The 23,209-nt window shown below is 36.1% G+C and overlaps 1 protein-coding gene across 3 annotated transcripts in view; it reads left to right on the top strand.

Annotated features, from left to right (window-relative positions):
• LOC123533318 (beta-adrenergic receptor kinase 2-like) overlaps positions 1 to 23,209 on the top strand; it is a 179,856-nt gene that overhangs the window by 45,457 nt on the left and 111,190 nt on the right. The window contains exons 5-6 of one of the 3 annotated variants that reach the window (XM_053519937.1): positions 18,521 to 18,607; positions 21,242 to 21,328. In XM_053519937.1, the coding sequence (XP_053375912.1) occupies positions 18,521 to 18,607; positions 21,242 to 21,328 (174 nt within the window). The remainder of the gene's footprint in view (positions 1 to 18,520; positions 18,608 to 21,241; positions 21,329 to 23,209) is intronic. The other 2 variants (XM_053519939.1, XM_053519938.1) reach the window with 2 other exon arrangements.

Genomic DNA, 23,209 nt, shown 5'->3' with positions numbered 1-23,209 from the left:
TAAAAACTTTATATAAGTCAAAATAGAAGTCAACAGAAGTGTATGTTTGTATTATTTGTTTATTTAGTAATGATAATGCTGATCCTTTCCTTTTTAAACTAAAAAGTACGGACAAGTTCTTCTTAGGTACGGACAAGTGGATTTGTGGGCCCAACTTGTCCGTGGACAAGTAGACTCTGAAAATATTTCAGGACCCCTGCAGTGTGTGTTTTCCTTTAAAGGTTTGACATGACAATTTGGTCTAAAACACAGATGAAAGGATTTGTTGATAGCAGATATTGGATAGAAATATGGGTTTAGTAATTAATGATTTCAGAAGCATGTGTCTTGTACAGAGTTTATATCCTATGTTGGGGAATTCTAATTGTCGAGAAGGGTGGGTGTCCATTGCTGTATTTATTTGTCCCTTGATAAAGAATTTTGTTTGGGAAGTCAAAAATAAATAGATCAGTGACAAATTGGTGCTGTTTTTTTTATCAGTTTTCATTTTTGTTGTTATTTATGATTCCATTGATGTTTGTTTAAGAATAAGTGAGCTTTTGTCCCTAGAGAAAGAAAAATGTCCTAGAGATAATAAGTTTTTGTCTTGAGGAGAAGATTGATCTAGGGTGACAGTATTTGAGTGTGAATGAACAAAAAGTTTCTATATGTAGCAAAAAGCTAAAACTCTTATCCTTAAAGAGAAAAAACATGTCTTGGAGGATTCTTTTTAAGAGTTTGCTTTTAAATGTGACTGCGAGCATCTTATTTCTTGTTTGGCTTTAACATTGAAGAATAAAATCTGTAAAATTGGGAGCAGAGAATGCAATCAAGAAGAATGATATCAGACTCGGTTTGATTGAGTCTGTTCATGAAAGAAAATACATAATTTTGGAGGAAGGGAACATTTGCCATTTCAGGAAGTGTTTAGATGCTAGTGAGGTTAAAGGAAGTGAAAGAGAGTGATTGTCACCAGAATGAGCTCTTGTTCTGAGAAGAACCTATCTTAAAAAATCTAAGTATGAAATTATAAGGAGAAGCATACTATGAATTAAATTTCATGACAGTTTGTTTTAATTTTCTTACTACAGATGGAACAGAATTGATGAGGTAGTATTGGTGTCCATGAATTGATGCTTGTACTCAATGAGTGGAGCATTTGATTTTGATAAAATGTTGAAACGTTTGGACAAACTGCTTCTGTTATGTGATCTGTGTATAATAGATATAAATTGAAATACTATGTCTGACTCTACTGATGTTGCTTTAAGAGTAAGAGAGGTCTTGCCCCATGGAACAATTTGTCCTGAAGACATGTCAGCTTTTGGCCTCTGAAGAAACTTAGGCCATTACTCTTGCTCTGGCATGCAAGTGTTTGTCTAAGTGTTTATGGCCTATATATTTCTGTGTAAGGATGAAATTTGATCTTGATCTTAAGTAATGTTTCTTAAGGAGCTCTAAAAGTATCTAGGAAAAAGTAAGCTTTTGGCCATGAGATGGTGTCTTGGAAGAATTTTTTGCTTAAAAATGAAGAAGCACTTTATTTCTCCATCTTGAAGAGAAAGTTAGCTCTTGGCCTTGAGAAGAGAACAGTGTCCTGGAAAATTTGACTGCTGAAGAAGGAGGGAGCACCAGGTCCTGATTTCTCCATCTGGAGAAAGTTAGCTCTTGGCCTTGAGGATAGAACAATGTCTTGGAAGAATTGTTTGCTTAAGGGCGTGGAACACTATATTTCTCTATCTTGAAGGAAGTTAGCTCTTGGTCATTAGGAAAGAACTTGTCTTGGAAGAATTGTTTCCTTAAGAGTGAAGAACGAACTGAATGTCCCTGTTTTGGAGAAAGTAAACTCGTAGTATTTATAGTACATTGTCTTGGAAGAATTGTTTAACCTCTGCCAAAGTCAGGAATTTTTTAGAATAATAATTAACTATAAACTTAAATTGCTTTTGGGGAACATTGTAGCTATTGTCCTTAGAATGAGCTGTTGTTCTGAGAGAAGCCTTAGTTTCTGTTAAAATGAGAAATTAACAATAAGAGCAGGGAAAGCAAGTTATGACATTTGATATATAAAATCAGTCATTGTTTTTATGCCCCCAAAGGGAGGCATATAGTTTTTGAACCGTCTGTCCGTCTGTCGGTCTGTCAGTCTGTCCGCAATTTTTGTGTCCGGTCCATATCTTTGTCATCCATGGATTGATTTTCAAATAACTTGGCATGAATGTGTACCACAGTAAGACGACGTGTCGCGCGCAAGACCCAGGTCCGTAGCTCAAAGGTCAAGGTCACACTTAGACATTAAAGGTCATTTTTCAAGATAGTGCATTGATGGGCGTGTCCGGTCCATATCTTTGTCATTCATGCATGGATTTTAAAATTATTGGACATGAATGTGTACTACAGTAAGACGACATGTCGCGCGCAAGACCCAGGTCCATAGCTCAAAAGTCAAGGTCACACTTAGACTTTAAAGGTCATATTTCATGATAGTGCAATGATGGGCATGTCCGGTCCATATCTTTGTCATTCATGCATGGATTTTAAAATAACTACGCATGAATGTGTGGCACAGTAAGAAGACGTGTCGCGCACAAGACTTAGGTCCGTAGGTCAAAGGTCAAGGAGGCACTTGGACTTTAAAGGTCATATTTCATGAAAGCGCATTGATGGGCGTGACCTGTCCATATGTTTGTCATTCATTCACAATCACTCTAACATCGGCCATAACTATTCATTCAAAGTGCCATCGGGGGCATGTGTCATCCTATGGAGACAGCTTTTGTTTTGTAGTCTTGTAATTCAGAGCTTACAAAAACATTTGCCTTTTAGCTTAGTTTTATGACTCTCATGAAGTGGTTATCCATCAGGCAGTATGATTTCTGTCAATTACAATGTGTGGATTCCTTTAAAGGTAATTGTATTATCTGTACAGTATGGCATGGCAATTTGGTCTATAAAACAGATGAAAGGTTTTATTGATGGCAAAGTTAAGGCAGCAGATACTGGATAGAGATATGGGTTCAGTAATCAATGTTTTCAAAAGCATGTGTCTGGTACAGAGTAATTTATATGGTATGTGGGAGAATGTTGATGATTAATGTGTCAGAGAAGGGGAGTCCATTGCTAGCTGTTTGGCAGTATGTTCTCTTGTCCCTTGAGGGAGAATTGTGTTTGGGCAGCTAAAAGACCTTGCCAGTTGGAGTGTTGTGGAGAAATGGAAATTCTGCCAGTGAGGAAGTATGCTTATTTGGGTGTGAATAAGCCTAAGGTTTTCAAAGGGGTCTATAGATAAATCTATGTCTTTGAATGTTAATAGTGTTAGAGAGAATGGGACACGTGCACTAGCATAAAATGGGGTCTGAATAAAATTTTAACTTCATTATCTTGGAAAAAGTATTTGAACTGTTGTCCTTTGAAGAATGCTGATTGTTCTGAAGAAAATTAACTCAAACTCCTGAAGAAACATGTTTGTTCTTATGTGACTTTTAGCTCATTGCCTTGAAAGAAAACTACTCTGGAAAGAATAAAATCTTGATATACCAGGAAAGTGTCTATACAAGTTTAAAGAGCTAACCAACTAGATTGCTGTAGGGACACAAATAAGCTCTTGCCTGAAGAAGAATCTGTTTGTGTTTTTGTGAGGCATTTTCCCTTTGCTGTCAACAGAATAAGCTGTTGTTCTCATAAGAACCTTTCAGAAAAGACAATAAGGCATTCTGAATACAGATTTTTATTTTGTACAAATATTTGTGAATTGGGCCATTGATTTTTTTCAGAGCAGACAAGATCCTTTTAAGAAGACAGCCCTAATGTCTATGTTGAAGTACTTATCAGGGTTCTAGCCAGGATTTTCTGAAGGCATGTTGCAGAAGGATATTGTTTGACGAGCAAAGGGGTGGGTGCGGGAGGAGTGTCCCCTCCTTCATGGGGGGTATGGGGGTCACCCCAGAAAATTTTGTGTTACTACAACTCATTTTGGTGCATTCTGGTGCATTTCAGAGTGAAAAACATAGTGTTATTTTCAGTGATTAATAAGCATCATTTACATGTACAACAAGAAAAGATATTAGGTCATAAAAATCCTATGGAGTTATTTGCTGAATGACAATTAAAAGTTCATCAATTTTAAGTTGCTAAAAATGTTCATTTACTATTTATTGTACATAAAACAACACAATTTCAGCACTGCACACAGATCTATTTGTATTTTAAAGTTTATGTGTTCTATTTCTGCCGAGTTTATTTGCTGAAAACTTATCCATTTTAAGTTTTTGAAAATGTCAACTGTTTGTTGTACATACATGTAAAACAACACAATCTGAGACTGTCATCCAGGGAAACACTGGTTTCCATTTTGGATCAATGCCCGATTTCCTTTGGCCATTCGGTGTGACTGGGAGGGATTCTGAAATTGTGACCGTGGCCGAGTGGTTAAGGTCGCTGACTTCTAATCATTTGCCCCTCATCGATGTGGGTTCGAGCCTCACTAGGGGCGTTGAATTCTTCATGTGAGGAAGCCATCCAGCTGGCTTACGGAAGGTCGGTGGTTCTACCAAAGTGTCCGTTCGTGATGAAATAATGCACGGAGGGTATTTCAAACTTTTCTCTACAAGTACTGTTTTGAAAGTGACGACAGAAAACATTAATTCTTGCATTTTCTTTTCGATATTCCGCCCGAGAAAACACATTTCATACATGTGAAAAACATTAATATTACGGCGATAATTGTTCAAAAGCATTTTACCGTGTTGAACAATTTTTGACTTAATTCCTTACATTGTCTTTCCTTGATTGCGAAAAACATTCGGACGATAATTGTTGAATCATCTGTCATTATATCTAATGACATGTATAATCTTAAAACTTGCGAAAACAGTCACTTTCATGTACACATCACAAGATACCGCCTGTCAAAGGATTTAAAGGCGGAGCTACGATGAAATTTACGTCACACGTTCCACATATAGGAAGCTGTCATTGGTTTATCGGTTAACTTAACTGGCATCGCTTTACCTAAACTATCGGGTAGCACGTGGAAGCTTTTCGAATACACTATCGAATTAATCGGGGTGTTTTTTGGGATGATCTTATGACATGTCGCTTCGGCAATTAAGGGATGACGGGGGATATAAGGGATGTCGAATATACAACTCAAAGTCTGAAGGCATGTCGCACGCGACAGGCGATAATAGCCTGGCGAGAACCCTGCTTATCCATCACACAATGAGAACTGTATGTCATAAAAACATGGCTTCCTTTGATTGTAATTGTTTTATCTGTTAGGTTTTGCAAGTCAGGCTCTACAAAAATTGACAAGATACTATTGATGGTCACTGATTAATCAGTGTTGTCCAAATCATGTGTTAAATTACTATTGATGGTCACTATTAATCAGTCTGGTCCAAATCATGTGTTAAATTTGCATGGATCATTTGGTGATAGGCTGAATCTTTAGTGACAGAATTGTGCTGTTTTTAGCTCATCTGATTTTTTGAAAAAAAATGATGAGTTATTGTCATCACTTGAGCGGTTGTCGGCGTCGGCGTCGGCGTTGCCTGGTTAAGTTTTATGTTTAGGTCAGCTTTTCTCCTAAACTATCAAAGCTATTGCTTTGAAACTTGGAATACTTGTTCACCATCATAAGCTGACCCTGTATAGCAAGAAACATAACTCCATCTTGCTTTTTGCAAGATTTATGGCCCCTTTTGTACTTAGAAAATATCAGATTTCTTGGTTAAGTTTTATGTTTAGGTCAACTTTTCTCCTAAACTATCAAAGCTTTTGCTTTGAAACTTGGAATACTTGTTCACCATCATAAGCAGACCCTGTACATCAAGAAACATAACTCCATCTTGCTTTTTGCAAGAATTATTGCCCCTTTTGGACTTAGAAAATCAGTTTTCTTGGTTAAGTTTTATGTTTAGGTCAGCTTTTATCCTAAACTATCAAAGCTATTCCTTTAAAACTTGCAACACTTGTTCACCATCATAAGCTGACCCTGTACAGCAAGAAACATAACTCCATCCTGCTTTTTGCAAGATTTATGGCCCCTTTTGGACTTAGAAAATATCAGATTTCTTGGTTAAGTTTTATGTTTAGGTCTACTTTTCTCTTAAACTATCAAAGCTATTGCTTTAAAACTTGCAACTCTTGTTCACCATCATAAGCTGACCCTGTACAGCAAGCAACATAACTCCATCCTGCTTTTTGCAATAATTATTGCCCCTTTTGGACTTAGAAAAATCATTTTCTTGGTTGAATATTATGTTTAAAACAACTTTTCTCATAAACTATCAAAGCTATTGCTTTAAAACTTGCAACAGTTTTTCACCATCATAAGTGGACACTGTACATCAAGAAACATAACTCTATCCTGCTTTTTGCAAGAGTGATGGCCCTTTTTAGACTTAGAAAATCATGGGTAGGACAATATTTCTATTATACAAAAAAAATCAGATGAGCGTCAGCACCCGCAAGGCGGTGCTCTTGTTTGATAAATGTGAGCTAAAGATTGGAGAAGTGAATTTTCGCCCTTAGTGTAAATGAGCTTTTACTGCTGCAATGATTGTGAATAAGCTTTTGTCTATATATGGGAGACAGTGTTCTTGAGAGCTTTTTAGATAATAGGAAAAAGCTTGAGTGTAAATGAGCTCCATATTGTTTGTTTGGCAGGAAGTTAGCCATTGTCTTTAGAAGACAATGTCATTATGGAGGAAGTGAACTAAAATTGGCTATTTCATCAAATGTTCAGATGTGAATAACCTATAATCTTGATGTCGTGGAGGCAATGAAGTCTTGCTTTTAGAAGTACTCTGTAAGAAGTGAAATTTAGACCATGTAAAAAGTAAAGTCTTGGAGGAAAACAAGTAGGCATCAGCCGTGGTTTGGAGGAAGTGTAGTTTTGTCCATTTAAGGCAGTGTATGGTGGAAACTTGTCCTTTAGCAGGAACATGTTTCTATGGGTTAACTTCTGTCTCACCAGATCTTGTTCAAAATTAGGAAATATTTGAATTGCTGTAGCTGCCCAAGTTAGTCCTTATCTTAGAAATCACATCTGAATCAGCTGAAGTCAGAGAGGAAAGAATGAAAATTAAAAAGATTAAATCTAGGAAAGTAGTGCATTTCGTACGTAATAATTTGAACAATTATATAATGGACCAGTCATTGATTTTATTAGTCATGCAATTTGAGTTTTTAGCAGACAAGGGCATTTGTAATAACACAGCTAAATTGTTAAAATTTCTTAGCCATTCTGCAAATTTAGTAATGCTTGCCAAAAAGATAGTTTTGTGTATTGTCTGTAAAAGATGAAATGACAGGCTTTATTAGTGGCATGGCTGAGGCTACTGAAATTTGCAATGGTTGGTGTTTTGTGATTAATCAGTGTCATCACAAGAATGAGTTTTGCTTTGATCATTTTATATTGATATAGGGTTGAGACTCATAGACAGACTTGTTCTCTTTAGTTATCAGTGTGAGCTAGAGATTGGATTGAAATTGTTATCTCTTGTACTAGTGATTGTTGTTTAAGAGTATGGGTTGTCTTGTTTTTTGGAGTATTTTGGACTTTGCTCTGGCATGCAAGAGGTGTGAGTGAGCTCTTAATTTCTGTATCTGGGAGAAAATTAGCTGTCCTGAGGAGATAACAGCGTTTTGGAAAAGACATGGAAGTCTTTGAGTGCGAGTGCATAAGTTCAAAAACTATATGTCTTTGAAAAAAAAAAGTTTATAATATTGGAGGAAGTTAAAGATTCCCCTAGGCTCTGCCCTAGGAAACACATGTCCTTTGGCAGGGGTGTAGTTGAATCTCACTCTGCATAAAATAATCTCTTGTCATAAAAGAATATCATTTGCAGGAGACTGAAAACAATTAAAATACTACCTTTCAAAAAATTATCTTTTGTAAGAATCAGCTCTTGTCTGAGAGGGGAACAAGAGGACCATGATGGTCCTGAATCGCTCACCTGTCCTAACATGACCCAGTTTTGAACTGAGGATGACGTGGTTTTTAGCTCATCTGATTTTTTGAAAAAAAATGATGAGTTATTGTCATCACTTGAGCGGTTGTCGGCGTCTGCGTCGGCGTCGGCGTTGCCTGGTTAAGTTTTATGTTTAGGTCAGCTTTTCTCCTAAACTATCAAAGCTATTGCTTTGAAACTTGGAATACTTGTTCACCATCATAAGCTGACCCTGTATAGCAAGAAACATAACTCCATCTTGCTTTTTGCAAGATTTATGGCCCCTTTTGTACTTAGAAAATATCAGATTTCTTGGTTAAGTTTTATGTTTAGGTCAACTTTTCTCCTAAACTATCAAAGCTTTTGCTTTGAAACTTGGAATACTTGTTCACCATCATAAGCAGACCCTGTACATCAAGAAACATAACTACATCTTGCTTTTTGCAAGAATTATTGCCCCTTTTGGACTTAGAAAATCAGTTTTCTTGGTTAAGTTTTATGTTTAGGTCAGCTTTTATCCTAAACTATCAAAGCTATTCCTTTAAAACTTGCAACACTTGTTCACCATCATAAGCTGACCCTGTACAGCAAGAAACATAACTCCATCCTGCTTTTTGCAAGATTTATGGCCCCTTTTGGACTTAGAAAATATCAGATTTCTTGGTTAAGTTTTATGTTTAGGTCAACTTTTTCTCTTAAACTATTAAAGCTATTGCTTTAAAACTTGCAACTCTTGTTCACCATCATAAGCTGACCCTGTACAGCAAGCAACATAACTCCATCCTGCTTTTTGCAATAATTATTGCCCCTTTTGGACTTAGAAAAATCATTTTCTTGGTTGAATATTATGTTTAAGTCAACTTTTCTCATAAACTATCAAAGCTATTGCTTTAAAACTTGCAACAGTTTTTCACCATCATAAGTGGACACTGTACATCAAGAAACATAACTCTATCCTGCTTTTTGCAAGAGTGATGGCCCTTTTTAGACTTAGAAAATAATGGGTAGGACAATATTTCTATTATACAAAAAAAATCAGATGAGCGTCAGCACCCGCAAGGCGGTGCTCTTGTTTTTCTATTATTTGACATAGTGACCTAGTTTTTGAGCTCATGTGACCCAGTTTTGAATCTGACCTAGATATCATCAAGATGAACATTCAGACCAACTCTCATACAGATCCCATGAAAAATATGGCCTCTAGAGAGGTCACAAGGTTTTTTCATTATTTGACTTACTGACCTAGTTATTGATAGCACGTGACCCAGTTTCAAACTTGACCTAGATATCATCAAGATGAACATTCTGACCAATTTTCATGAAGATCCACTCAAAAGTATGGCCTCTAGAGAGGTCACAAGCTTTTTCTATTTTTAGACCTAATGACCTAGTTTTTGACCGCAGCTGACCCAGTTTCGAAATTGATCTAGATATCATCAAGAAGAACATTCAGACCAACTTTCATACAGATCCCATGAAAAATATGGCCTCTAGAGAGGTCACAATGTTTTTTCATTATTTGACCTACTGACCTAGTTATTGATGGCACGTGACCCAGTTTCGAACCTTACCTAGACATCATCAAGATGAACATTCTGATTAATTTTCATGAAGATCCATTCAAAAGTATGGCCTCTAGAGAGGTCACAAGGTTTTTCTATTATTTGACCTACTGACCTAGTTTTTGAAGGCACGTGACCCAGTTTCGAACTTGACCTAGATATCATCAAGATGAACATTCTGACCAATTTTCATGAAGATCATGTGAAAAATATGGCCTCTAGAGAGGTCTCAAGGTTTTTCTATTTTTAGACCTACTGACCTAGTTTTTGACCGCACGTGACCCAGTTTCGAATCTGACCTAGATATCATCAAGATGAACATTCTGACCAACTTTCATAAAGATCCCATGAAAAATATGGCTTCTAGAGAGGTCACAAGGTTTTTTTATTATTTGACCTACTGACCTAGTTATTGATGGCACGTGACCCAGTTTCAAACTTGACCTTGATATCATCAAGGTGAACATTCTGACCAATTTTCATGAAGATCCATTCAAAAGTATGACCTCTACAGAGGTCACAAGGTTTTTCTATTTTTAGACCTAATGACCTAGTTTTTGCCCGCAGCTGACCCAGTTTCGAACTTGACCTAGATATCATCAAGATGAATATTCAGACCAACTTTCATACAGATCCCATGAAAATTATGGCCTCTAAAGAGGTCACAAGGTTTTTCTATTATTTGACCTACTGACCTAGTTTTTGAAGGCACGTGACCCAGTTTCGAACTTGACCTAGATATCATCAAGATGAACATTCTGACCAATTTTCATGAAGATCATGTGAAAAATATGGCCTCTAGAGAGGTCACAAGGTTTTTCTATTTTTAGACCTACTGACCTAGTTTTTGACCGCACGTGACCCAGTTTCGAACTTGACCTAGATATCATCAAGATGAACATTCTGACCAACTTTCATAAAGATCCCATGAAAAATGTGACCTCTAGAGAGGTCACAAACAAAAGTTTACGCACGGACGGACGCACGGACGGACGCACGGACGGACGACGGACGCTGCACGATCACAAAAGCTCACACTGTCACTTTGTGACATGTGAGCTAAAAATGAGATAAGAAAACTCAAAGGAAAGCACCACAATTTCACGTGTAAATTTGGAACAAATACATTATGAACTCAGTTTTTGATTTAAATAGTCATGCTATTCACATAGTTAACAGTCAATCAACTGACAACATTGTCTTTATTAAAATTACTTGCCCATCCTTCAGAATGTGATTTTTTTGTAGTAATTCAAGGCTTATTGTAACTATTAACCTTTGGCCTGCTTGCAGCAAGTGATTCTGCCTTTGTGACCAGTGCAGGCCAAGATCAGCTGGAAAAGACATGTATTTCAGTCATTTAGTATTCAGTCAGAAAATTTTCAGTGAACACCCCTTGGAATAGTAAATGATATTGCCCAGATTGAATGATGGACCAGTCCATTTTAGAAATTTAGCAGGCTGAAGGTTAACTGTAAAAGATCTGGAAGGATGAAGTAGTCTAAAAATCATCATCAAATGTTAGGCTTTATTGATGGCAAAATTGAGGCAACAGAGAACGAAGAAGGATGATTGGTGTTCAGTGATAAATCAATGTCTTAAAAATCATCTTGCAGCAGTTATATTGATTAAAGGTTGAATCTGTGTGACAGCCTGGTTCTGTTTTGTAAGCAATGTGTGCCAGAGATAGGATCTGTGGCTGGTTTGATGTTTGTTTAAGAGAAAGTGTACTCATCTTTCTTGATGAAATGTTTTGTTTGGAAGATAGGGTAAAGATTTGTCCTTGGGAGAAAACAGGGAACTTAAATTGCTCTAGCATAAGTGTGAATGCCTCAGTGCTTAGACGTATCTTTGAGGGATTATTTGCTTGAGTCTGAATAAGTAAGCCTTGACTGTTTGCTTAAGTGTGAATAAGTAAGCCCTTGAACTTAAGGAGAAAAATGTCTCTTGGAGGAACTTTTTGCTTGACTGTGAATAAGTAAGCCCCTGACCATAAGCAGAAAAATTGTATGTGAATGAGCTCTTCCAGCAGAAGAGTATTAGTTGGGTGTGAATGAGCTTTTCTGGCTGGATAGTGTTTGTTAGGTGTAAATGAGCTCTCCTAGCAGGAGGAGTATTTGATTAGTGTAAATAAAGACTATTTGTTGGGTGTGAATGAGCTGTTCTGGAGGGAGAATGTTTGTTGAGGGTAAATGAGGTCTTCCAGCATGAGAGTATTTAATCAGTGTGAAAGAGCTCTTCCAGCAGGAGAGTATTTGTTTGGTGTGAAAGAGCTCTTCCAGCAGGAGAGTATTTGTTTGGTGTGAAAGAGCTCTTCCAGCAGGAGAGTATTTGTTTGGTGTGAATGAGCTCTTCCAGGAGAGTATTTGTTTGGTGTGAAAGAGCTCTTCCAGGAGAGTATTTGTTGGGTGTGAAAGAGCTCTTCCAGGAGAGTATTGTTAGGTGTGAAAGAGTTCTTCCAGTATGAGAGTATTTGTTGGGTGTGAAAGAGCTCTTCCAGGAGAGTATTGTTGGGTGTGAAAGAGCTTTTCCATGAGAGTATTTGTTGGGTGTGAATGAGCTCTTCTAGCAGGAGAGTATTTGTTTGGTGTGAATGAGCTGTTAACTTATATAAGCTCGAATCTCAGAACTTTAAAAAAAAGACCACAACCTTTTTTTATATCACATTTTATGTCTATGTTATAGTAGTTATTTATCTTACAGGAAATTTTGTGGTTATACTTTCTACAGTCTGGCATGACAGTGTGGTCTAAAATGGATGAAAGGCATGGCTTTATTGATGGTAAAGTAAAGGCAAGAGGTATTGGATAGAGATCAATGTTGTCAAAAGTTGTGTCTGGTACTGGGAAATTTATATCCTAGGAGGCTGAGATTTCTAGTGAATCTGCTTGATGATTTGAGCCGTGCCATGGGAAAACCAACATAGTGGCTTTGCGACCAAAATGGATCCAGACCAGCCTGCGCATCCGCGCAGTCTGGTCAGGATCCGTGCTGTTTGCTAATTGCAGTAGGCTTTAAAAGTGAACAGCATGGATCCTGACCAGACTGCGCGGATGCGCAGGCTGGTCTGGATCCATGCTGGATGCAAACCCACTATGTTGGTTTTCTCATGGCACGGCTCATTTATGTATGTCAAGCTTTGATTGAATTTTTTCTCCATTGCTGTTTGTTTAGAAGTATGCTTGCTTGCAGAAGCATTTTTGTATTTGAGGAAGAATACAGCTTGTCCATTGGAAGAAAACAGCAGTATTGAGGAGTTAGGTTTGGCCAGAGCAGGGTGGTGTCTGTTTGAATGTGGGTGAGCCACTCTAATGAACTCTACTTGGCAAGTGTTTGTATGTGTGTAAATGAGCTTTACCTTCGTGTCTTTGATGGTGTGAGGGAGTAAACAGTGTTTTGAGGAGAATGAACTGCCCAACCTGTAAAGTGTTTGTATGTGTGTGAATGAGCTTTACCTTTGTGTCTTTGATGGTGTGAAGTAGTAAACAGTGTTTTGAGGAGAATGAACTGCCCAACCTGTAAAGTGTTTGTATGTGTGTGAATGAGCATTACCTTTGTGTCTTTGATGGTGTGAGGGAGTAAACAGTGTTTTGAGGAGAATGAACTGCTCAACAAGTAAAGTGTTTTTATGTGTGTGAATGAGCATTACCTTTGTGTCTTTGATGGTGTGAGGGAGTAAACAGTGTTTTGAGGAGAATGAACTGCTCAACAAGTAAAGTGTTTTTATGTGTGTGAATGAGCATTACCTTTGTGTCTTTGATGGTGTGAGGGAGTAAACAGTGTTTTTTGAGGAGAATGAACTGCTCAACAAGTAAAGTGTTTGTATGTGTGTGAATGAGCATTACCTTTGTGTCTTTGATGGTGTGAGGGAGTAAACAGTGTTTTTTGAGGAGAATGAACTGCTCAACAAGTAAAGTGTTTTTATGTGTGTGAATGAGCATTACCTTTGTGTCTTTGATGGTGTGAGGGAGTAAACAGTGTTTTTTGAGGAAAATGAACTGCTCAACCTGTAAAGTGTTTGTATGTGTGTGAATGAGCATTACCTTTGTGTCTTTGATGGTGTGAGGGAGTAAACAGTGTTTTTTGAGGAGAATGAACTGCTCAACAAGTAAAGTGTTTTTATGTGTGTGAATGAGCATTACCTTTGTGTCTTTGATGGTGTGAGGGAGTAAACAGTGTTTTGAGGAGAATGAACTGCTCAACAAGTAAAGTGTTTTTATGTGTGTGAATGAGCATTACCTTTGTGTCTTTGATGGTGTGAGGGAGTAAACAGTGTTTTTTGAGGAGAATGAACTGCTCAACCTGTAAAGTGTTTGCATGTGTGTGAATGAGCTCTTGACTTTTGTGTCTTTGATGGTGTGAGGAAGTAAACAGTGTTTTTTGAGGAGAATGAACTGCTCAACCTGTAAAGTGTTTGTATGTGTGTGAATGAGCATTACCTTTGTGTCTTTGATGGTGTGAGGGAGTAAACAGTGTTTTTTGAGGAGAATGAACTGCTCAACAAGTAAAGTGTTTTTATGTGTGTGAATGAGCATTACCTTTGTGTCTTTGATGGTGTGAGGGAGTAAACAGTGTTTTGAGGAGAATGAACTGCTCAACAAGTAAAGTGTTTTTATGTGTGTGAATGAGCATTACCTTTGTGTCTTTGATGGTGTGAGGGAGTAAACAGTGTTTTTTGAGGAGAATGAACTGCTCAACCTGTAAAGTGTTTGCATGTGTGTGAATGAGCTCTTGACTTTTGTGTCTTTGATGGTGTGAGGAAGTAAACAGTGTTTTTTGAGGAGAATGAACTGCTCAACCTGTAAAGTGTTTGTATGTGTGTGAATGAGCATTACCTTTGTGTCTTTGATGGTGTGAGGGAGTAAACAGTGTTTTTTGAGGAGAATGAACTGCTCAACAAGTAAAGTGTTTTTATGTGTGTGAATGAGCATTACCTTTGTGTCTTTGATGGTTGTAGGGAGTAAACAGTGTTTTTTGAGGAGAATGAACTGCTCAACCTGTAAAGTGTTTGTATGTGTGTGAATGAGCTTTACCTTTGTGTCTTTGATGGTGTGAGGGAGTAAACAGTGTTTTTTGAGGAGAATGAACTGCTCAACAAGTAAAGTGTTTTTATGTGTGTGAATGAGCATTACCTTTGTGTCTTTGATGGTGTGAGGGAGTAAACAGTGTTTTGAGGAGAATGAACTGCTCAACAAGTAAAGTGTTTGCATGTGTGTGAATGAGCTCTTGACTTTTGTGTCTTTGATGGTGTGAGGAAGTAAACAGTGTTTTTTGAGGAGAATGAACTGCTCAACCTGTAAAGTGTTTGTATGTGTGTGAATGAGCATTACCTTTGTGTCTTTGATGGTGTGAGGGAGTAAACAGTGTTTTTTGAGGAGAATGAACTGCTCAACAAGTAAAGTGTTTTTATGTGTGTGAATGAGCATTACCTTTGTGTCTTTGATGGTGTGAGGGAGTAAACAGTGTTTTGAGGAGAATGAACTGCTCAACAAGTAAAGTGTTTTTATGTGTGTGAATGAGCATTACCTTTGTGTCTTTGATGGTGTGAGGGAGTAAACAGTGTTTTGAGGAGAATGATCTGCTCAACAAGTAAAGTGTTTGTATGTGTGTGAATGAGCTCTTGACTTTTGTGTCTTTGATGGTGTGAGGGAGTAAACAGTGTTTTGAGGAGAATGAACTGCCCAACCTGTTAAGTGTTTGCATGTGTGTGAATGAGCTCTTGACTTTTGTGTCTTTGATGGTGTGAGGGAGTAAACAGTGTTTTGAGGAGAATGAACTGCCCAACCTGTAAAGTGTTTGTATGTGTGTGAATGAGCTCTTGACTTTTGTGTCTTTGATGGTGTGAAGTAGTAAACAGTGTTTTGAGGAGAATGAACTGCCCAACCTGTAAAGTGTTTGCATGTGTGTGAATGAGCTCTTGACTTGTGTCTTTGATGGTGTGAAGGAGTAAACATTGTTTTGAGGAGAATGAACTGCTCAACCTGTAAAGTGTTTGTATGTGTGTGAATGAGCTCTTGACTTTTGTGTCTTTGAAGGTGTAATGTCATTTGTTAAAAGAAAAGCTTCCAAATATTTTTAGTCATGTTATTTAATTCAAATTGCATTTATTTACACATGTTCATTAGTGTGTAGTAATTTAAACAAAACATATTGTACTGTTTAATATACACAAACATATTTATTTATATGTTTGTAGATACTTCAACTGTAGTAATTGTTTATATTTTCGAACAGCATGATTTATCTTAATAAACTTTTTAGAATACCAACTTAAATTGCCTTCAGCAACATTCAGGACTAATTTACCAGCTGCAGTTGGTGGCATTGACACAAAATGTATGGCTGCGGATCTTGATTAGCAAAATTGGCCAATAGGCGTATCTCAAAAGTACAGGAGTTCAAAATAAAAACTCACAAGGCTGAAGCAGATGTAGGTTTCCAAAGCTGTTCTGCAGAAACAAAATCTAATTTAGGCTGTTGTAATGTTTTATATATGATGCCCAGAAAGGCTTTTAGTGTGTAATTAGAAATCGATACATTCTAGGAAAAAAATTATTCCATTTCGTCAGGAGGAAAGTAATCGAGTTATAAATTCAGCTGATTTTGAAATATTTACATATAAATAAACTACTTCTTTTCAGTAAAATTGGGGCCCTTCCGCCTTGTGCTTGATTGAGATTCGTTTACAAATTTTTATCAAAAGCTTTTAAACTAATACTAAAAGGCATTTTTGTGTCAGTGACTGTAAATAAATTGGAAAAACATTTAAGCCGCACCATGAGAAAACCAGCATAGTGCATTTGTGACCAGCTTGGATCCAGACCAGCCTGCGCATCTGCACAGTCTGGTCAGGATCCATGCTGTTTGCTAATGGTTTCTCTAATCACATTAGGCTTTGAAAGCGAACAGCATGGATCCTGACCAGACTGTGCAAATGCACTATATGTTGGTTTTCTCATGGTTCGGCTCATTTATTAAAAAAAAAAAAACTCATTCATTGGCCTGTATTCATAAATATTTGAAAGCCTGAAACTGAGACATAAAATGATAAATTTTCTTTTAAATTTAGCATAGATTGTGATAAACTTTGCGTTTTGTGATTACAGACAGCTAACTCTGCAGAATTTCATCAGTACAAATTTGCTATAATTTGTTGATTAAATATTTACCATTTTGATAAATATTGGCCTTGATGTTAGATACCATTCTTTGTGAAAAATTATGAAATCTTTATGTATGATGCATGTGTGTGTCACCTTTGTGTTCGGATTTTTTTTTTTTTTTTTTCAACAATTTTTCAGTCATATAAATGATGGTGTCTACTTACAGTAGGGAGCTTAATGCCCATCTTACAGTGCTGCCTTACTGGAGCATACATGTGACATGATACCCCACCCAGTCACATTATACTGACACCAGGTTGAGCAGTTAATTCTGAGTGACAAGGTGGAAGCTTCTAGTATAATTTTTCACATCTTTGCTTTGACGCTGCAATGGAGCACCACAACCGCACTTGAACTGGGTGTTCAACCTTTGGGCTACAAGGGAGGTTATTTATTAGGAATAGATATGATACACGTTTATTATGTTAACAGACCTGTAGCATAGAAATTAACTGAACATAACTGCTATGTTTTTGGATAAATTTTTCTGTTCAGTGATAATTTATTGAATATCAAGTTTGACAATATTCTTACTTATGTTGAACTGTGTAAAAATGAGGTGGAACTTTTTCAGTTTTGCAGCATTTGATTGGTCACACAAGTATGTGGCATTGTCATGTGACATACATGTATTCTGCCTCATATTAGCCATGAGAAGCATGCATTTTGACACTGTGTTAGAGGAGCTTCTGTGGTCCAGTTGTTAAGGTCCCTGACATCAAATTAGTTGCCCCTCAACCCTGAGGGTTTGAAACTTGGTGTGTAGAATGTGAAGAAGCCTTCCAGCTGGCTTGAGGAAGGTCTGAGGCTCTGCTTTGGTGCCTGGCCCCTATGCCTGGAAAACTCTCAGATTGGCACCTGGTCTTTTTGTCAACCATTTAAAGCTAGAAATTTAAGTAGTACAGTATGACCTGTGATTGCCTTTGGTGACATTAATTACAACAAATGTGACATTAATCACAACAAACAAAATAAACAGGCAATGCTAGAATTTAAATACTACTGGAACTACAAGTGGACACCTTCAAAGCTGAGCAGTTTTTTGTTATTTAAAACTCAGAATGGAAGGTCATGCAGAATGGGTAAGGTAAGCAATTAATTTATATTCAGTCAATTTTCAGTTGGGTAATAAATACATTGGTTATGTGGAAGGCCCTAAATTGCAAACCAACTGTATTGCATACCTGAATGAAAATTTCAAAACCGCTATTTGTTGATAAACAATATAGACAGATGTGAAAGAAAAGCAGTAAAAGGTAAGCCTTTTTATTTAAATGGTATTTCATTCATTCTACTTACAACAGTCATACTAATAATATATGTTTTACTTTACATTTGCTGTTGTATCACTTTTAGACATAAAACTCGAACATTTTTTGCCAAAGATACACATTTCACAAGTGCAGTAGTTTTGGTTCGTTTCAGCAAAGTTTTCCCCAAAACCATGGGAAATCCTGCCAAAAAACAGGAGAGATTTGAGATTTTTTTCTGACAAAACACTATGCAGTTTATCATATATCTTTGCACGTCAGCAAGAATATGTACAAAGTTTTTGCCACTAGATTCACTTTTATTTTTTTTTTAGCTCAAAACACCAATATTTTGGTCTTTTAGCAAATCAGTGATATCATTGTGTAATTTCATTTGTACAGTATCTTGATCAGTCTCATTCACAATGAATTTAACCTTTAGCCTGTTGTTGGCAAGTGATTCTGCCTTTGCGACCATGCAGACCAAGATCAGCCTGCACATTGCTATTCCATCAGTTAATTTTGAGTGAACACCCCTTTGATAAACAAGTGGTACTTTCCAAATTTAATGTGAATATTCAAAGAATTTAAATGTTTTGATAACATTTCAGACTTATTCAAAAGAAGCAGTAGAGCATGTTCAAGAAGCATTAACTATGGCACAACGAAGTAAAACACTTGATAAGGACATCTTTGAGGTAACATCATATTGTATTGTGATTCTGACCATTCCTTGCCTTCTTCTACAGGTATTGGAAGAATTTTTGAGACAGGAGTACCAATACTGTCAGATAGCTATTAAAATTCTTAACACTGATGATAATATATTGTCCATTTAGGCATTTTAGATACACTCCAAGAAAATTGAAAAATGCAGCATCTATTGTTTTGTTTTCAGTGATTCCCTCATTCTGAAATAACCAAATGTGGCATCTAGAAAAATTGAAAAAAAAACAAAAGAGCTTGTTTTTGATATGAATAAAAATGCAGTACAGTTTAAAAAGTTGGGCAGTTTTGGAGAAATGTTGCTTTTCAAGGGTTTGATATTTTTAATCAAGTGCTACGGATTCTGTATTTACATGAAATACAACACAAGCTGTGGATGCATGTGTGACAATGGTCATGCTATGTGTATCAATTAAGAAACCACCATACACAAGAATGGATTTAATGATTTATTATGAAAGTTTATCAAAGTATTTGTATAGAATTTACATATGGATATTGCATTTTTCTTTTTCTTGAAAGTATATAGATTACATAGGTGATATAGTCTTTGTGCAATTTATACAAATCCTTTCTCAGTTATTTTGCTAAAACCTGTATGGTAACTTCTTATGATATGACTATATAACCTAAAGTACAAAATCAACTAAAGTTTGAGTACATGTTTGTACATCTGGCTCAAAATATCTTCCAGTATCTGTTAAAATTAGTTTCTTGTATCCTAACCAAGTGTTGCTAAACCAGGGCTTGTGAAGATGTGGGAGGTGTAAGAAATTTGCTTTACACAGGGCTTTTCATCCTTATATAACAGAGGCGTATAAAAGGCCTCTTCCCAATCCAAAAATATACTATTTTTTCCCAACTGTGGCAGAGATATTTCCCAAAATGCAAGGTAAAATTTCCCCAAATCATGCAACAGATGGTTAAGATATTGTTTACATTTTAGTATTTCCAGAGGAAGCGTTTGTCTGGTATTGATTTTTTGTGGCACTATAGCCTAACAGTCCACAGAACCAGTTGTGACACATTGCCAGTCTAATACATTATGTCCCATGCCCTTGATTTTAGTCCAAGTTTCCGGGGAGATAAATTTGCTTTGTCTTTCGTTGTTTACTTGCGGTTGATAATTTTTCCCAAAATGAACAATTATCGTGCATAAATTTCCCAATTTGAAAGGCCAAGGCCTCTTCCGATTTCCTGATGAAAAGCCCTGTTACAGCTCGCCTTCCAGGTATAGGGTGAGTTTTAAGTTGACAGTCCAGCATCCATGGTCCTGTATCAACCATATGTTGTTCTTTATCAGCACTTTTGTTAGTTTGCTTACGGTGAGCTCAACATACCAGTAAAAGAATGGCTGTTCATTGTATGTGCATCAGTGTATCTTTAAGTGAATTTGTCCGTCCTTCAAATTTTGTGGACATGCATGGAGCAGTTTTATTTATACTTGACAGAAATGTTAATCTCAAAAATAAGACTGAGTGTTGCACACAAATCAGTGAGTTGCCTATCTGAAATATCAAGGTCATACTTGGGGTCAGATGGCATGCCTCCCAACTTGGTCAGAAATAAGGTCAAAATGGATTGATCAGGTGAGCGACTTAGGGCCCTCTTGTTCCCTCTTGTCCATGGCTTCTTCAATGTAGGTTTCTGAATATTGTCTGTACTGGATTAAATGTCAAAGCTCTTCGGATATTTATTAAAGAAAAGGGTGGTAAAACAAATCGGAAATGGGGATTTAGCCATCGGAAGGAATTCAATGCCTGGAATGGTTTTTCTCACAATCTTGAGTTTGTGCTTATGGACTGGGTCTCTAGTATCACCAGGATAAGATACAAGAAATAAGCAGAAAAACAACCAGTCTGAGTAGTTGCTGCCATTAAAACTGAAGTAGCAAATGTTAACAGCTTTGGACAACATCATTGACAACCTGCTGAAGTAGGCAGTGATGTTTGGACTGTACCCAAAATTATGAAATGTGCTATAGATGCAGAACCATGGAGAGTGTTCTAAAAAATGCTTTATATTACATTTTATATATTAGACAATAAAATTCTATTTAAAAATGATTATATACTGGCCACTCAATACCTATCATACGCTTAAAAGATGATTCTTTTCTTTGTTTTACGTGGCAAAAAATAAACTGGATCCTTCCAAGCTTCTGACTCACGGTGCCTGTTCTGTTTGCAAGCACTTGTAGAACATGTTTTGAACACTGTTCCATATTGTTCCAATTCAGGACTCCTGGACTATGAATTGAGCAGAACCCTTTTAACTTTAAGCCTGCTGGTGGCAAGCGATTCTACCTTTGCGACCAGTGCAGACCAAGATCAGCCTGCACAGAGGATCATGGTCTGCACTGTTTGCTATTCAGTCAATAAATTTTCACTTAACACCCCTTTGAATAATAAGTGGTGTTGCCCAAATTGAATGATGGATCAGTCCATTTTAGAAATTTAGCAGGGTAAAGGTTAATGTTCTCCAAAGCTTGTTTCCTTTGCTCATGATGTTAAGTGGCTAACAGCTTAAGACAGGTTTAACAAGGTCAGGGATGGTCAGTTAATTTATAAATGTTGTGTTAATTTGTGTATGTTTATATGTTTCAGAGCTATTCTAGGACAGCTTTAGAAAGTGTACGAGAGCAATTAACTCAGACCCAGCGTACAAGAAAGTTAAGTCCCAATTTGTTCGAGGTAATGATCAAAATACATGGTTATGCCATTTAACTAGTGGAAATGGGTCTCTCTGCTTGCTCGTGTAATGGGTCTTTAAAATTTTTTTGTCACCTTAGAGCAAAACTATCGTTAATAATATCTATGGCTGTATTTGTGAATAAAGATACGATAGTTTTGCGCTTCGGTGATGATTTTTCTGCCTCATTTTAATTCACCATTCTCATTGTATAATGCTGTAACTGTGGCTGGAATTAATGCTTTATGAAAATACTGATTTAGCTTCTGGAATTAAAGCTTTATTAATTACTGAATTAGGTGCTGGAATGAATGCTTTATAAACACAGGAATGTTCATATATCACCAGTGTATTCATAATGTAATGAGCCTGTGAAAGCATGTATACCTTTCTTTGTACCTTTATGATAGTATATGTATATAACTTAACTGTGCTTGTATAATATAGAAATAAGTGCTTGAATGAAAGTTTTATAAAGTACATGTTGTATAAAGTACAGAAATAACTGCTTGATTTTATGGATAACTGCTAGAATTAATGCTTTATAAAGTAAAGAACTGAAGTACGAAGATATCTGCTGGAATTAATGCTTTATAAAGTAAAGAAATGAGGTACAAAGATAATAAAGTAAAGAAATAAAGTATGAAGATAACTGCTGGAATTAATGCTTTATAAAGTAAAGAAATGAGGTACAAAGATAATAAAGAAATAAAGTATGAAGATAACTGCTAGAATTAATGCTTTATAAAGTAAAGAAATAAAGTATGAAGATAACTGCTAGAATTAATGCTTTATAAAGTAAAGAAATGAGGTACAAAGATAATAAAGTAAAGAAATAAAGTATGAAGATAACTGCTGGAATTAATGCTTTATAAAGTAAAGAAATGAGGTACAAATATAACAATAAAGTAAAGAAATAAAGTATGAAGATAACTGCTGGAATTAATGCTTTATAAAGTAAAGAAATGAGGTACAAATATAACAATAAAGTAAAGAAATAAAGTATGAAGATAACTGCTGGAATTAATGCTTTATAAAGTAAAGAAATGAGGTACAAAGATAATAAAGTAAAGAAATAAAGTATGAAGATAACTGCTGGAATTAATGCTTTATAAAGTAAAGAAATAAAGTATGGAGATAACTGCTGGAATTAATGCTTTATAAAGTAAAGAAATGAGTTACAAATATAATAAAGTAAAGAAATAAAGTATGAAGATAACTGCTGGAATTAATGCTTTATACAGTAAAGAAATGAGGTACAAAGATAATAAAGTAAAGAAATAAAGTATGAAGATAACTGCTGGAATTAATGCTTTATAAAGTAAGAAATTAAGTACAGAAATAACTGCTGGAATTCATGCTTTATGAAGTAAGAAATAAAGTACGAAGATAACTGCTGGAATTAATGCTTTATAAAGTAAAGAAATAAAGTATGGAGATAACTGCTGAAATTACTGCTTTATAAAGTAAAAAAATATCTTCTGGAATTAATGCTTTATAAAGTAAAGAAATAAAGTAAGGAGATAACTGCTGGAATTAATGCTTTATAAAGTAAAAAATATCTTCTGGGTTTAATGCTTTATAAAGTAAAGAAATAAAATACAGAAAAAACTGCTAGAATTGATGCTTTATAAAGTAAAGAAATAAAGTAAGGAGATAACTGCTGGAATTAATGCTTTATAAAAGCAAAGTAGAAGCATTAATATATCATGATATCTGGCATGTGACTGCTTCATGTTATTTGTTATGACTGATACTGGAATAAATGTATTGCTTTAATGCTAAGTATATATACGTACCGAATACAAGGCAGAATTGAAGCTTTACAGAGTATGAGAATATTAATATATCATCATTGTACATGTACCTAATAGAGCTTTTGA

Source organism: Mercenaria mercenaria, chromosome 12, assembly GCF_021730395.1.
Source record: "Mercenaria mercenaria strain notata chromosome 12, MADL_Memer_1, whole genome shotgun sequence".
NCBI lineage: Eukaryota > Metazoa > Mollusca > Bivalvia > Venerida > Veneridae > Mercenaria > Mercenaria mercenaria.
Note: the sequence above shows the minus strand (reverse complement) of the source record. Positions and strands in the feature narration are given on the sequence as shown.